This window comes from Salvelinus namaycush, chromosome 27 (genome assembly GCF_016432855.1).
Source record: "Salvelinus namaycush isolate Seneca chromosome 27, SaNama_1.0, whole genome shotgun sequence".
Classification (NCBI taxonomy): domain Eukaryota; kingdom Metazoa; phylum Chordata; class Actinopteri; order Salmoniformes; family Salmonidae; genus Salvelinus; species Salvelinus namaycush.
In genome coordinates, this window is record NC_052333.1 from 33702956 (window position 1) to 33715997 (window position 13042).

Here is a 13042-nt window from a genome sequence, read left to right on the forward strand (position 1 = left end):
GCATTTTCATTAGTTTGTTACTGTAGGCTATATGTAAAAACCCCCCAAAAAGTGAAACGTGTTCAATCCATTTTATTCACGGAGTGCGTTTGTTACAACTATGAAACAGAACGCATATGTGTTTGAACACGGTAACAGCTTCTTTTTATAACGACAAGTCAAATACCCCGACCACCAAGAAGCGTGGTCAAATGATGAAAACATCAGTAGCCTAAACATTATAAGCACCAAGTGGCCTTGATAAATAGGGAAATTCGCCACAAAATATATAATGGCATTATAATGAATGTAAGTGTCGATATGACTGCAGTCAAAAATAGTCCGTTATTGTCAGCTCCTGCTTACATTTTGTGCGTCTTCACGCAATGGCATCGGTTGGATTTCGTTTAGCTGTTACTCCTTGTCCCAACAGTTGACACAAATCTTCATAACATTCACTTGCTTGACACACTGACATACTTTTGTTTGGTTGTAGTGCGTAGTAGTCGCCTGTTTCCTCATTGTGTCCCGTGGTCTTGTCATTCTTCAGCCCTGTTGTGGAGTACAACAGCTGAGCAGGTGCCTTATTTTGTGCAGAGGGAGGGAGCTCCCATCTCACTTTGTTCACGGTGCCGGCCAGACTTGTTTTCTTTGCAAGCAAGTCGCTCGCCAATGACAGTGAAGAAATTCTCCCCTTACCAATGTAAGGTTCCACAAGCCTCTCAACCACATCTTCTGACACTCACGCCTGCTGCCCGACGTGGATATTTTCCCAGAGATTGAAAGCCGTTCAGCATGTACAATTACGCACGCTGTCGCTGTGCAGCTAACTCCAATGTAGGCCAGAGTAGACTGATAAGACCGCTTGGATTCAGTGGATTGATATAGGGTAGATACCATTTTTAAGATTAGAATTAGACTGGATCAATACAATAGAATGGCCCGTCCTGTTCTTCATTCACTATTATGCTTCTCCCCATCATACTTTACTTCATTTATTTAATCTGTTATATGTGTGAAATTAGTTTCGGTATAGTTCAGTTTCAAGGCAATTGTCCGGGGGATTATCAACTGGGTACTGCACTTCCAACTGTTGGAAGAAGGAGTGGAGTAGGCCCTACTGTTGGGAGAAGGAGTGGAGCAGGCCCTACTGTTGGGAGAAGGAGCGGAGCAGGCCCTACTGTTGGGAGAAGGAGTGGAGCGGGCCCTACTGTTGGGAGAAGGAGTGGAGCGGGCCCTACTGTTGGGAGAAGGAGCGGAGCGGGCCCTACTGTTGGGAGAAGGAGCGGAGCGGGCCCTACTGTTGGGAGAAGGAGTGGAGCGGGCCCTACTGTTGGGAGAAGGAGGGGAGCAGGCCCTACTGTCGGGAGAAGGAGGGGAGCAGGCCCTACTGTCGGGAGAAGGAGGGGAGCAGGCCCTACTGTCGGGAGAAGGAGGGGAGCAGGCCCTACTGTCGGGAGAAGGAGCGGAGCAGGCCCTACTGTCGGGAGAAGGAGCGGAGCAGGCCCTACTGTCGGGAGAAGGAGCGGAGCAGGCCCTACTGTCGGGAGAAGGAGCGGAGCAGGCCCTACTGTCGGGAGAAGGAGCGGAGCAGGCCCTACTGTCGGGAGAAGGAGCGGAGCAGGCCCTACTGTCGGGAGAAGGAGCGGAGCAGGCCCTACTGTCGGGAGAAGGAGCGGAGCAGGCCCTACTGTCGGGAGACATGCCTTCCTAAAACAGAACTCCAGTTCTGTTTGTGATATTAAGATTTTAACAATGGCAGTGTGTTATATAGACTTATTTAGGAAAAGTCAATGACAGAGCATGACACCAAAAAAACACAAAAAATCACGAGCAGTCAAAATTACTGCTTTAGCGGTTCTAGTGTTAAAGAAGGATTTTTAAGCCTTGAGACAATTGAGACATGGATTGTGTATTTGTGCCATTCACAGGGTGAATGGGCAAGAGGAAATTTAAGTGGTTTGTGTCAAGAACTGCAATGATGCTGGGTCTTTCACACTCATCAGTTTCCCGTGTGTATCAAGAATGGTCCACCACCCAAAGGACATCCAGCCAACTTGACACAACTGTGGGAAACATTGGGCCAGCATCCCTGTGGAACGCTTTCGACACCTTGTAGATTCCATGCCCTGACGAATTGAGGCTATTCTAAATGGGTGCAGCTCAAACCTCAATATTAGGAGTGAGTGAGCGAGAAGGTCATGGCACCGGGGTCACATTAACTTTCATAAATCTGCATTTTCTGCCTTTTGAAATCATTTCATCTGAGTTTCATATTGGAGGTCAGTATATTTCATCCGAGTGCAACTGTTGCACAAAACTAGTCCTTTTCCGTTCATGATTTGGAGCGAATCCTGACTGAAGCTGAGCAGAATTTAAAGTAAGAAGCATTTTAGATCTGCGTTTACAAAATGCATCAAGATATTTTTTCTGCGTTTTATCTTTTCTTTTCTGCGTAAAAAGCGGAAACGCGACTCCTGTGTCATATGGTTTACGTCGTTTTCATGCTCATCAAACCATTCAACCATTGACGACTTGTGCCCTGTGGATGGGGGCATTGTCATCCTACGGGGGCATAGCCATGGTAGCCAAAATAATGTCCAGCCCAGCATTTTTATATATGACCCTAAGCATGATGGGATGTTAATTTCTTAGTTAACTCAGGAACAACACCTGTGTAGAAGCACCACCTTGTGCTGGGGACAATAAAAGGCGACTCTAAAATGTGCAGTTTTGTCACACAACACAATGCCACAGATGTCTCGAGTTGAGGGAGCGTGCAATTGGCATGCTGATTGCAGGAATGTCCACCGGAACTGTTGCCAGAGAATTTCATGTTCATTTCTCTACCATAAGCCACCTCCAACGTCATTCTAGAGAATTTAGCAGTACGTCCAACCGGCCTCACAACCGCTGACCACATCTAACCACACTAGTCCAGGACCTCCAAAGCATGCTTCTTCACCTGCGGGATCATCTGAGACCAGCCACCTGGACAGCTGATGAAACTGAGGAGTATTTTTGTCTGTAATAAAGCTAACTCAGTGAAATTGTTGAGTAAATGCGGGATACAAAGAAAATATAAACGCAACAATTTCAAGTGTTTCCATTATTTTGGCAGTGACCTGTATTATATCTAGATGACCCAGGCACAGGGACATACTCAGGTTAGGCTTTTGGATTGGGGTTAGGATTCATATCTAGAATTAACTTGTCCCCTGTTGCCATAGAGCAGCGTGGCCATTCACTCAAAAACAAATGTAGTTCCATTGAACTAATCAGTGTGAAATACTTTTGACCAGAAACGGAAACAACAGATGGCATCTATAAGGACAGTGGAACACACCACATCAAGACCTCACTGTGTCTGTGGGCGCCAGCGTGCTTACTGTAGCTATTCCTTTCCTGCTGGTTAAGTTTAGGATGTAGCTGGTCCTAGATCTGTGCCTAAAGACAACTCCTACCTGGAGGCACAGCATGTGACCTCTGACCCCTCTGTCCCCTGTAGGACCTGACGGAGCCCATGCTGGTGATGTATGAGCAGCCAGACGAGGAGGAGGAGGAGGGGATGGTGGAGCAGGAGAACACCTTTGAGGTGACCAAAGCCATTCCTGACGTGGAGCTGTTTGGTTTCCACACAACCACGCGCTCCATCCAGGTCCTCAGTGGAGCGTAAGTACACGTGCTTGTGACGAGCAGCGTTATAGTCTAACAGGGTAGAGTCTAGTGTTATATGCAAGGGTGAAAGTAGAAGACATTTCTTCCCGGTATTGGACCTCCTGTATTTTTTTATGGGCCTAATCATAGAGTTCCATATCGAACCCCTATTAATTCAATAGGATCTCTGTGGGTTCTAGTCCTAAAGATTTGTCATTTAACTTTTAGAATGTATAACCTTTTTATTGTGGCATAAACACAAACAGTCATGATGTTTTTATCTGATTTGTCAAACAATCACTTCAAAGGGCTTCTTTACTAGGATACTCGCGCACGTTCTTCCACTGGCAACATATTTCCTGCCTCCAACCAGTGGTGAATGTAAAGAGCCATCCTGTCACACAAAACAGCACAAAGTGTAATGACGTTGGTGACTGTCATTGGGCCAGGATGTATAAGTCCACTGCTGTCCACTCTGTGTCAGCAACTCGTCTCTGCCGTGGCAAAGTGTCCGTGTTCTCGTCGACCACATCGCATTTTGGATCGTACAGTTTTTGGACGTTTTCTTTTCATTATTATGATATAGGCTCACGTTTAACCGGTACAGCGTGCCCCCGCTATGTAATTTGGCCGGGAAGTTGTACCGGATCGTACCACCTTACTTTCACCCCTGCTTTATATAGTAATAGCATAGTAATGACTGATATAATGCTTGTGTGTCAGAGGCCTGATAAGTTAATAAGAATATGATCATCACTAGAGCCAATATAGATATGGCTCTGATAATAACTTGATGCTGGCTGATAAGTTAATAAGAACATGATCATATTTGATAATAGCTGGATTTTATTACATTATAGGCATAATAAATTGAACACAAGGTCCCTCCAACAGTGAATGGAGGATGTTAGAGTATTAGTGGAGGTTTGACTCCAATGTTCTCTCCTCCAGATGGATCGCCTACTCTCACGTGGACTTCTCTGGTGACCAGTATATCCTGGAGAAAGGTTTCTACAGTAACTCTGCTGACTGGGGCTCTACAGACAACCGCATCTGCTCTGTCCAGCCCATCCTACAGGTGAGTAGGAGCCTGGAGACTCTTTTCTACCGGAGTTGACAGTGGAGAGACGCAAACAGACAGGCAAATGAACTGAGAGAACACCCGCGCTGTTTCGCTGCTCCTTCAATGTTCTAATGTTTTGATCGCTTTGTCAGCCTGAGGGAAATATGAAAAGGATGTTTGACATTTTCGATGTTTACTCCGTGCACTCAGTTGTCGTGTGTCTGTTTCAGGCTCCGAGCGAAAACCAGGGCAACGTCAGAAGAGAGGTGAGACACCTTGCGCAATCGTATATCCTTCTGCAGTCACGCGATCTCTTTTCACTTCGAACTATGTCTACGGTAAATGTGACCGATTTTTAACTCTTTCTTCCTTCGCTGTCCCTGTCCTTCTCAGGTGATGCTGTACACGGAGCCAGATTTCCAGGGTGAATGCCATCTGTGTGACAAGAACCAGGAGTCCCTCTCTGACAAGCTCATCGCCAAGTCCTTCAGAGTGGTGGGAGGAAGGTGGGCCGAGACCAACACACACAGAGCTAACATTCTGGCAGTAGCCAAAGAGAGGAAAGCATGAAGGAGAATTTAGGAGGTTACACAGGCTTAGTGCACTCTTAGAATTAAAGGTGCTATCTAGAACAAAAAATGGTTATTCGGTTGTCCCCATAGGAGAACCCTTTGAGGATCTCCTTTTGGTTCCAGGTAGAATCCTTTTGGGTTCCATAAAGAACCCTTTCCACAGAGGGTTATACATGGATCCCAAAAGAGTTCTACCTGGAACCAAAAAGGGTTCCACCTAGAACCAAAGAGTTCTCCAATAGGGACAGCCGCAGAATCCTTTAGTAACCCTTTTTTCTAAGAGTGTGGAGATTCATCTTGTTGTTGTTGCCCCGGAAAAACACCTCATTCATCTTGTCAAGGGCTTGATGATTAGTTGACAAGTAGAATCCGGTGTGCTTCGTCGGCTGCCACAACAAAACTGTGTACTGTTGGGGGTCCTCGAAGACCAGAGTTGAGAAACAGTGGGATAGAGGACTTATAAGAGATGAGCCATCACGGAATTATTACTCTGACAAGTTTATCGCCAAGTCCTGACTAGCGAGAGGAAGGTGGGACAGAACCAACACATGCATGCATGCAGACACACACTCATATATATATATATACGTTCGCACACACACACACACACACACACACACACACACACACACACACACACACACACACACACACACACACACACACACACACACACCAAGTGTAGTTGACAAAGTTCTGAGAGGGGAAAATGTAGAATTAGGAGCGATGGAAGGATACACAGGCTTAGAGGAGATGTAGAGGATGGTATGGAGTGATGAAGGGCCTAGAGACGAGCCAGCAAATTATTATCACTGTACTGATGAGTATGTGGGGTTAGTAAATGGGTTTTAAATGGGTTTTGTGTGCTCCTCTGTGTTCCAGTTGGGTGGTGTACGAGGGCCGTGAGTATTCAGGGAACCTGTACATCCTGTCAGAAGGAGACTACCCCAACTTCACCAGCATGGGCTGTCCTCCGAACTGTGTCATACGCTCACTGAAGACTGTCCCGCTGGTAAGAACAATCCTCGTATCCTCGTCCCACTCGTATATAGACTGGCCTTTTCCCCTCCCTCTCACCATCACATTTCACTTTGTCTGTCTGTCTCTCACCATTTTATTTTCAATCACTTAAGGAATCAATTTGTTCATCATAGTATTTCGGTATGTTTGGCTTAATGCTCCTAGCCTGACCCACTGTAACACTGCGCCAGCCTATTCAACCTAATGTTTGTGTATATCGGAGGGGTTGGGGGGGGGGGGGGGAAGCAGAAGCAGAAGACATCCCGTGTGGACTAATAAAGCCTATCTTAACACTGTGTATCTTAATCCCCTTGTTTCCCCAGGTATTCTCAGTGCCCTCCATCTCTCTGTTTGGTCTGGAGTGTTTGGAGGGCAGGGAGATCACAGTGGACACAGAGGTGGTCAATATGCTGGAGGAGGGCTACAACAACCATCTACTCTCTGTCAGAGTCAACCGAGGCTGGTGAGTGTGCGCGTGTGTGTGTTATTCTGAGTGTTGACATTCTGTGATCTTGTTTAACTCTCTCACCCGATACCTCACTTGCGCTCTTTACAGCTGGGTGCTGTGTGAGCACAGTAACTACAGGGGGCGCCAGTTCCTATTAGAACCCATTGAAATCACCAACTGGCCCAAGTTCAGTCAGCTTCTCACCATTGGCTCAATGTACCCAGTACGACAGGTTCGTATCCCACTCTACTTCTTTACTTCATTCCAGTTATAATACACTGTAAGAAAAAACATTTTTTTGCTTAGAATAGTGATATTAAATCACTGCCATTGTGAGTCAGTTGAACATTTTTTACATAGAAACCTAATTTATTATAAGCCTTATAATAAGACATCATAAAATCTCATACATGCTTATACAAAGTTATGAAGCCCTTTTACGCCACTTCTATTTGCTTTGACATGTGACTGTTTCCACGCCCTGCAGAAGCGGCGCTTCTTCCGCATCAAGAGCAAGGAGCGAGGTCACTTCCTGTCCATCCAGGGCGGCGTAGAGGAAATGAAGTCAGGACGCGTGGTGGTGATCGAGCAGGTGGAGGGCATGAGCGACATCTGGTTCTACCAGGAGGGCCTCATCAAGAACAAGGTATTACTTACAAGGAATAAAGTTCCTCAACTTTTTTTCCCCCCAATTTTTCTTTATTCTTATGATCATTTTCTTTCACCTTTACTGAGGAACCCCTGAGACTCCCTCGCACAACCCCATGGGTTCCCGGATTACAGTTCTGAAGAGCTGCATTTTTACTGTTTAAAAAAAAAATCATTTGATACCATCCTGGCACTTGATTGATACATTTATCAATTATATCAATCACAATTATTGATTGATTGACCATAGAGGGCTCACACCTGTTTGTCCAGGTAGACATTAGTCTCTGATTAAAAGGCAAAGATGGACACTGGCATACACTGTAGCCCTTGAGGAGTTTCCCACCCCTGGTCTTAGATTCACATAGACATTGACTGTTGAACAATCTGCTAGTCCTATAGTAATCAAAATAATTATGGAAGGTTATTGTGTCTTTCCACTGAAAACAAAGAGAGTTGACCAGAGTTCAACATTTTCTTATGTCCGTCTTTCTCTAGTTGGCTCCTACTATGAGCCTGCAGGTGATGGGGAATGTGGAGGCGGGGGCGAAAGTGGTGCTGTGGTCAGAGGCCCGGCAGCCTGTCCAGACCTGGTCAGCCCAGATGAGAGGCACCATCCCCAGCCTTACCTTCCCTGGTATGGTGTTGGACATCAAGGGTGAGACACTACTGTCATCTTAGGAGGGAATTGATAGGAACTACACACATGATTTGTGCTTTCATGCAATAACAATAGGCTATTGTGGCTATTTGAGCATAATGTAGGCCTACCAACAAAACCAATGTCTACTTGCATGTGACTTTTAATAACGTTTTTACATTATGAAGGGCTTGACATTAATTCATTATTTTTTACTTAGTCTATAACATTATGGGCCAAACAGGTGACTGTAAATTGTGTTGTGTTGTATGATGCAAGAAACCACTTTACAAAATAAAAGTCATTATTATTAACATACAGAGAATCAGACAGAGTAGGCAGCCCATTGGCTTATTTGCACATTCAAGCCTGTCTCAAAATACAACACTGCCCCTTTAATTAAGCTTTTTACGTGACTAGCTTTTCAAAGACAGCTTGAACTGTAGCCTACACATTTTGTGCTCTTGTAGGAAGCAGTAACTCCCCATTGCTGACCTATACTTATCTATACTGAATAAAATGAGACCTTTTCCGTTCATGATTTGGAGCGAACCCTGACTGAAGCTGAGCAGAATTTACAATAAGAAGCATTTTAGACCTGTTTCCTTTTCTGCGTGAAAAACACAAACGCGACTCCTGTGTCATATGGTTTACATCGTTTTCATGCTCGTCAAACCATTCAACCACTTGTGCCCTGTGGATGGGGGCATTGTCATCCTATGGGGGCATAGCCATGGTAGCCAAAATAAATACATGTCTGCAAGAACACAGTGCCCTCCATCATTCTTAAATGGAAGAGGTTTGGAACCACAAACTCTTCCTAGGGCTGGCCGCCCGGCCAAATTGTGCAAACCGGGGAGGAGGGCCTTACCGGGGAGGAGGGCTTGTCACTCTGTCAGAGCTCCAGAGTTCCTGTGTGGAGATGGTTGTCCTTCTGGAAGGTTCTCCCATCTGCAGCACTCCACCAATCAGGCTTTTATGGTAGAGTGGCCAGACAGAAGCCAGTCCACAGTAAAAGGCACATGACAGCCTGCTTGGAGTTTGCCAAAAGGCACCTAAAGGCCTCTCAGACCATGAGGAAACAAAAACGATTTCATCAATTTTAGAATAAGGCTGTAACATAACAAAATGTGGAAATAGTCAAGGGGTCTGAATACTTCCCCGAATGCACTGAGCTGAAATAAAAGATACCAGAATTTTTCCATAAGCCCAAAAGCTTATTTCTCTCAAATATTGTGCACAAATTTGTTTACATCCCTGTTAGTGAGCATTTCTCCTTTGCCAAGATAATCCATCCACCTGACAGTTGTGGCATATCAAGAAGCTGATTAAACAGCATGATCATTACACAGGTGTTCCTGATGTAGTTTTGTCACACAACACAATGCCACAGATGTGTCAAGTTTTGAGGGAGCGTGCAATTGGCAGGAATGTCCACAATATTTTTTTTAATTGTTTTATTCAGTGTATATAACTGGGCTAATAACTCGATAGCTAGCATAGAATATCAACAAATGTACACACGCACTGATCTGAAAAGCACATTCACTTGCAGGTGATTGAAAGACTGCTCGTGGGCTACCCCCGCCAATAGAATTCTACTCTGTTGCTCTCTGGCTCTGCCTTCAATACAATCACAGACTCAATCTTGTAAAGTTACATATATTTCAGTTTGTTGCATTGAAAAGGGGCTGTATAATGTTGATTCAATCACAGAAAAAAACATTGATTTATATCACAAACTAATGGGGTGAACTCAGTGAAGTTCAATGTCTTGCATCTCTGCACGGCCTGGCCTTTCTTCTGGAGGAGGTGGACAGCAGCTTAGAGGGAACATTGCTTACCCCCCTGTATTTATGGGATGTGATGGGCACAACATATATAGGAAGTAAAGTCTACTGATAAGATATAGATGTATTAAATAGGCATGTTTGATTCCAAAAATAATAATCACATCACTTATTGATAAGCATGCTATAAATGAATGATATAATTGTATCTCTCAGGTGGCAAGCAGTACGACAGAGACCATGTGGTGATTTTACCAGAGAGTGAGGAGAGGCCTTGCCAACAGTGGGAGTTGGAGCTGCTATAACCTTCCAACAACCTTCCCTCAACCCACAACCTTCACCCGCTCCTTCAATACAATACGTTGCAATATCACCAACCCTCTCAGAACTCCTGCTTTTCAGTCTGTGGAGATGGACATTAGGAAGCACCACAGACTTAGCCTTGTCATCACCAGGCACCGCAAGATGTTCTGAGAACGTCTTCATTGCAGTTAAAGGGTTTTTCCTTTCATTCCGTGAAAAAACCCTACGAGGATGATCATTTCTTGGCTCGACGTGAGGACCGCAGCATATGAACGACTCGACAATAAACAACCAGTGCCTTTTGAATCAACCGGAGAGGATGAGAAGGATAATGCTTCACCCCCCCACTCTCCTTAAATATGTATATTTGGATTATTCTATTTACAGACATTCTACGCTATCAGATTCTTCCATGACTTGGATGGTATGATCCGGCTTACCCACACACACAGTAGTGGACTTAACCATTCATTTGAACTCACCAATGATTATTGGGAAGGTCAAAGTTACATCTACTAAATGGTACATTATCTGTGGCTATATGCAGTATATTTAAGATGGATTCATAAAGGAAGCCACGTCTATGCAAGTTATTTTCTGAATTGACTTTTTGGTTGTATTTTGTTTGACTATGCAATGTACTACGTTTTGGGAAAACATTGGATGGGAAGTGTATTCTTGATGCAGTATAATACATACACAATACATATAATAATGTATGATGCAGTATAATACATACACAATACATATAATAATGTATAATTCAGTATAATACATACACAATACATATAATGTATGATGCAGTGCAATGACCCTGTGGGCTTTTATGCAGTTCTTCTCTCATGCTACAAGTATGTTCATCAAGTTGGTGTTTCTATTCCACTATGGTATTACTTCTGTACTTGCATAGATATTAATCATACGTTGCCGTTCACTGTCAACATACATGTTGCTCTATTTGTTATATAACACCAAATGCCTTGCTTCTCTGTGCATTCTTTTATACCAAAAATATGTGATTGGAAATAAACGTGGTTTTAAAATATCAAGTTTAAATAAAACATATCAATTGTTGTTCATCTGAAATGTGTCTTGTCCTTTTCATAGATCTTCAATTATAGATCAGTTACAGTATACTGTCATGTATTCTGTGTCGTCCAGGGCTTTCACATGTTTTTATAATACAGATCGGTCAGGGGTGAGCAGTGGTACTGTGTACGACCGTCATCTAGATTGGCTATCAGGATTCACACAGACGTAATCTAGAAACACTGAGCAAGCCGTCCTGAATACCATGGTGATGTGCGTACAAGATACAGGACTGTTAAGAGTGAGACAAGTCAACTGATAGTATAGTATGTGGCCCTACTCTGTACAGAACATACTATGCATAAGTACATACTTGTAGCTCCAGGTTAAATGCATAGGTTTTATTAGTAGTCTAATCCTTCACAAAAAGGCACATCTCAGGCCTGCATTTATACATACAGTACAATGAACTAAATGGCAATAGAGGTAAGACATAATGATACTGGATACATTTGAAATGGTGACTTTTATATCCGACACGCTAAAGTGGAACAATCGTACATCATATCCATCCAACCGATTCACAGCGAAACTTCCCATTGTTGACAGTGGCCACACAGTAGACCCACATATCTCATTTCACTCTGCTCCAGGAACAGAGTACAGACAATATCCTAGGCACTAGGCGGACACAGTAAGGAAGAGAGTGGAACTTTCCAAGTTCCTCACCAAACCAGGTAAGCATTGTATTTGTAATGGAAACCCAGCTGCCTCTCTGTCTAGTAAATGTACTTATCAGTAATAATGTGTAAATGTACGTATCAGTAATAATATGTAAATGTACGTATCAGTAATAATGGTGTAAATGTACGTATCAGTAATAATGGTGTAAATGTATGTATCAGTAATAATGGTGTAAATGTATGTATCAGTAATAATGGTGTAAATGTATGTATCAGTAATGTGTAAATGTCATTGTAAATCACCAGCTTGTTTCACGTGGCTGTAAATATGCGTCCCTTTACTTTGGAGCCGCCTCCAACGCACCATCCCCTCTGTGTCGCTCTCTCCCTGTGTCTCCCGTTCACATTTTAAGTCCAATAATCTTTATGACTGAGTTCCGTGGAAATACAGAGAGAAGTAGAATGTTTTCTCTTTTGACCTCTGTAATGTTAAACGGGAGGAACAAGATCAGAGCTGTTGAATGGATATCTGATCTTAGGGGTTTTCACATGTCCTGGGTGTTGAATGGCTTCTTTGTTGGACTCTGTCCGTTCTAAACATGAAGGTTTCAGTCCCTCTTGTTTAAGTTAAGAGGCAACACCAAGATTTAGGTGCTACAAGTTAAGTTTATAAACATATTGGTCAGAAGGGTCAAATCAGATGTTTTCTTCTGTTTTTAGTATTGTCCTGAATTCACCTGAAATGTATTTGGGCTTTGTTTTACCTGGATTCTCTTCCGAATTTGATACATGTTCCCTCTTCTTACAATTCTCTCACAAAGGAAAGTCTCTTGATTCTATTCAGTCAAAACCGGACATTTCGTTTCTGTGGTAAGGTTGAGGAAACCTTCCTTGCCCTGCACAAAACCTCACCCTCATAAGCGTTCAAAGACGGCTTTTACCTTTGCAAGAAGGAACTTACCCCGGACACCTGGATAACAGATTTGATTGAATAGACCAGGGTTTCCCAAACTTGGTGCATGTTTTGGTTTTTAGCTCTAGCGCTACACAGCTGATTCAAATAGTCAACTAATCATCAAGCTTTGATCATTTGAATCAGCTGTGTAGTGTTAGGCCAAAAAAAAAAATGTGCATGGGTCCCGAGGATCGAGTTTGGGAAACGCTGGAATACACCCTTAGATTGTAAGCTGGTTTGGTATGTTGAATGGTG

At 43.6% G+C, this 13042-nt stretch overlaps 1 protein-coding gene across 1 annotated transcript in view; it reads left to right on the plus strand.

Annotated features, from left to right (window-relative positions):
* LOC120022118 (beta/gamma crystallin domain-containing protein 1-like) overlaps window positions 1-11194 on the plus strand; it is a 31394-nt gene extending 20200 nt beyond the window's left edge. Inside the window, exons 10-19 of the mRNA XM_038965959.1 lie at window positions 3488-3651; window positions 4588-4714; window positions 4930-4965; window positions 5093-5205; window positions 6154-6283; window positions 6615-6754; window positions 6848-6971; window positions 7227-7385; window positions 7886-8045; window positions 10034-11194. Coding sequence (XP_038821887.1) covers window positions 3488-3651; window positions 4588-4714; window positions 4930-4965; window positions 5093-5205; window positions 6154-6283; window positions 6615-6754; window positions 6848-6971; window positions 7227-7385; window positions 7886-8045; window positions 10034-10122 — 1242 coding nt within the window. The 3' untranslated portion in view covers window positions 10123-11194. The remainder of the gene's footprint in view (window positions 1-3487; window positions 3652-4587; window positions 4715-4929; window positions 4966-5092; window positions 5206-6153; window positions 6284-6614; window positions 6755-6847; window positions 6972-7226; window positions 7386-7885; window positions 8046-10033) is intronic.
* Window positions 11195-13042: the final 1848 nt, after the last annotated feature.